General features: G+C 49.5%; 1 protein-coding gene across 1 annotated transcript in view; it reads right to left on the bottom strand.

Moving 5' to 3' along the window:
- EPB41L5 (erythrocyte membrane protein band 4.1 like 5) overlaps nt 1-1868 on the bottom strand; it is a 73041-nt gene that overhangs the window by 65658 nt on the left and 5515 nt on the right. The window contains exon 2 of the mRNA XM_018568717.1: nt 286-472. Coding sequence (XP_018424219.1) covers nt 286-465 — 180 coding nt within the window. The 5' untranslated portion in view covers nt 466-472. The remainder of the gene's footprint in view (nt 1-285; nt 473-1868) is intronic.

Below are 1868 nucleotides of genomic sequence, written 5' to 3'. Positions count from 1 at the left end.
AGAGACTCTGCACAGTACTGGACTGTTAGTATTCGAGCCACTTGCAGGTGTATAGGAGATGAGGACTGCAGAGCAAGGATACACTAGGTGGAGCGGTTGTTATGAATGGAAGTCACGTGACTGCCGGAAAAGGGCGCTATTGGGAAACAGTGCAAACCGAAATTGGCGTAAACCGCAGGCTACCTGTACATTATACAGGAGTGACATCACCGCACTCCTTTATAAGCTATATTATACAGGAGTGACATCACAGATGAAGGACGGTCCAATCAGAAGAGCACTCACCGGCAGATCCACGCTGACGTCGCTCCCGTCCAGCAGGGACACACGACATGTGATCACCGATTTGGCATCTCCAGCCGCTGGGATGTGGGTTGCCGATTTCTGGCCTTCTCGAAGTCGTTCCTTTTCCACATGGCGGCGCATAGACCGGCGCCCGAGGGTGCGCCGGAAAAAACTCAACATCTTTTAGCTGCAAAGAAAGTGAACAAACGGTAAAAAAAAAAAAAAGATCTTTATTATCTTATTTTCAGTTACCGCGAACAATACAAGTGTCATCAGAGTCCCAACATCCGAACCAATATCTGTTCCTGTATCAAAGCAAAGAATCCCTAATCACCGACAAGAGAACGGCGACCAATCATGCGACTGACGAGGGGAAACCCCACCCACTACACGAAACTGCAGGAGGGGGCGGAGACCAGACCAGTCACCCTGCACAAGGAGAGAGAGCGGCAGTGTCCGGTCTCTTACAGGAAGCTCCAAGTTTTGCACAGATCTGGAAGTAATACACAAAGCTCACCGAGATTCAGGAAGAACACGCATGACTCTTGTATGAGGACAATGTCTGCTGATCCCGGAGTTGAGCTCTAAGAGGTTTCTCCACATCCATTAAACCTGGACACGAGCTCCAGGCTGAGGATCCCCCCGTGAGTGGATCAGGAATTCCTCTCCAGAAGGTTCCGCACACATCCAGCCCACCGGGGTCACAATGTGACTGACCTGACAGAGCCCCGCCCCCTCTTCACAGAAGATTGACATTTATTCGATACTCTGTATATCAGGAGTCTTATGGAACTTGCTGCAAGTTGTATATGGACAAGCCGCACTTTCCGCCATTAGAACCGGGTCCCATTTCTACAACCGGAATACTATGTAAATGACCAAATTACTGAAATTAAAAAGTGTCAGATTAGGCCCCGCCCACCGCAGTGCAAACTCTGCAACAATTGGTCTGAATTCGGGACATATATGGATTGTGTATTTAACGGCCAAAAAAAATAATTCAGTAAGTGTATATAGAAAGCTGGAGGAAACGGCAGACACGGCACAGGAAATTCTGGCTGGTTCTTGATGACATTCGTTCAGCGGGGGGTCCTGTTGGCACCCTTCTGTTGGAAGATTTCCAGGTGAGCAGAGCAGCGTTCAGGTATTCCGCAGCTGACGCTGGAGTGCATGTAGACAGGGACTGAAAGAGGCTGCAGGAGATCAGCAGCACCGAGATTGGAACAAGGAAAAGATACAACAATTCAGGACAATCATCTCTCACCTCTGCGGCCAGCTCAGCCCGTCCCCAATATCCTTCTAGTACACAGCAGCAGGTACGTCGCACTGTCTCTACAATCTATGACTTCTAGAAACCAGAGCTGACTCACCGACACAAATCCTCAACAGGTTTCACAAAGGAAATATTCTAATTACACTCCGAGATCTGTCTGAACACGAGAGAGACGTCACCACAACCCGGCGCCAGGTGAGGAGACTGCCGGCAGGTGAGGAGACCGCCGGCGTACGGACAACCTTCAAGCGTGATACAAAGTTCATTTACATTCATGGATTCCAATCCGCACGCAGTGTATGTGGTGGTT

Source organism: Nanorana parkeri, unplaced genomic scaffold (genome assembly GCF_000935625.1).
Source record: "Nanorana parkeri isolate BGI_ZX_2015 unplaced genomic scaffold, ASM93562v1 scaffold1233, whole genome shotgun sequence".
NCBI lineage: Eukaryota > Metazoa > Chordata > Amphibia > Anura > Dicroglossidae > Nanorana > Nanorana parkeri.
The sequence above is the reverse complement of the archived record's forward strand: the minus strand, read 5'-3'. Positions and strand labels throughout refer to the sequence as shown.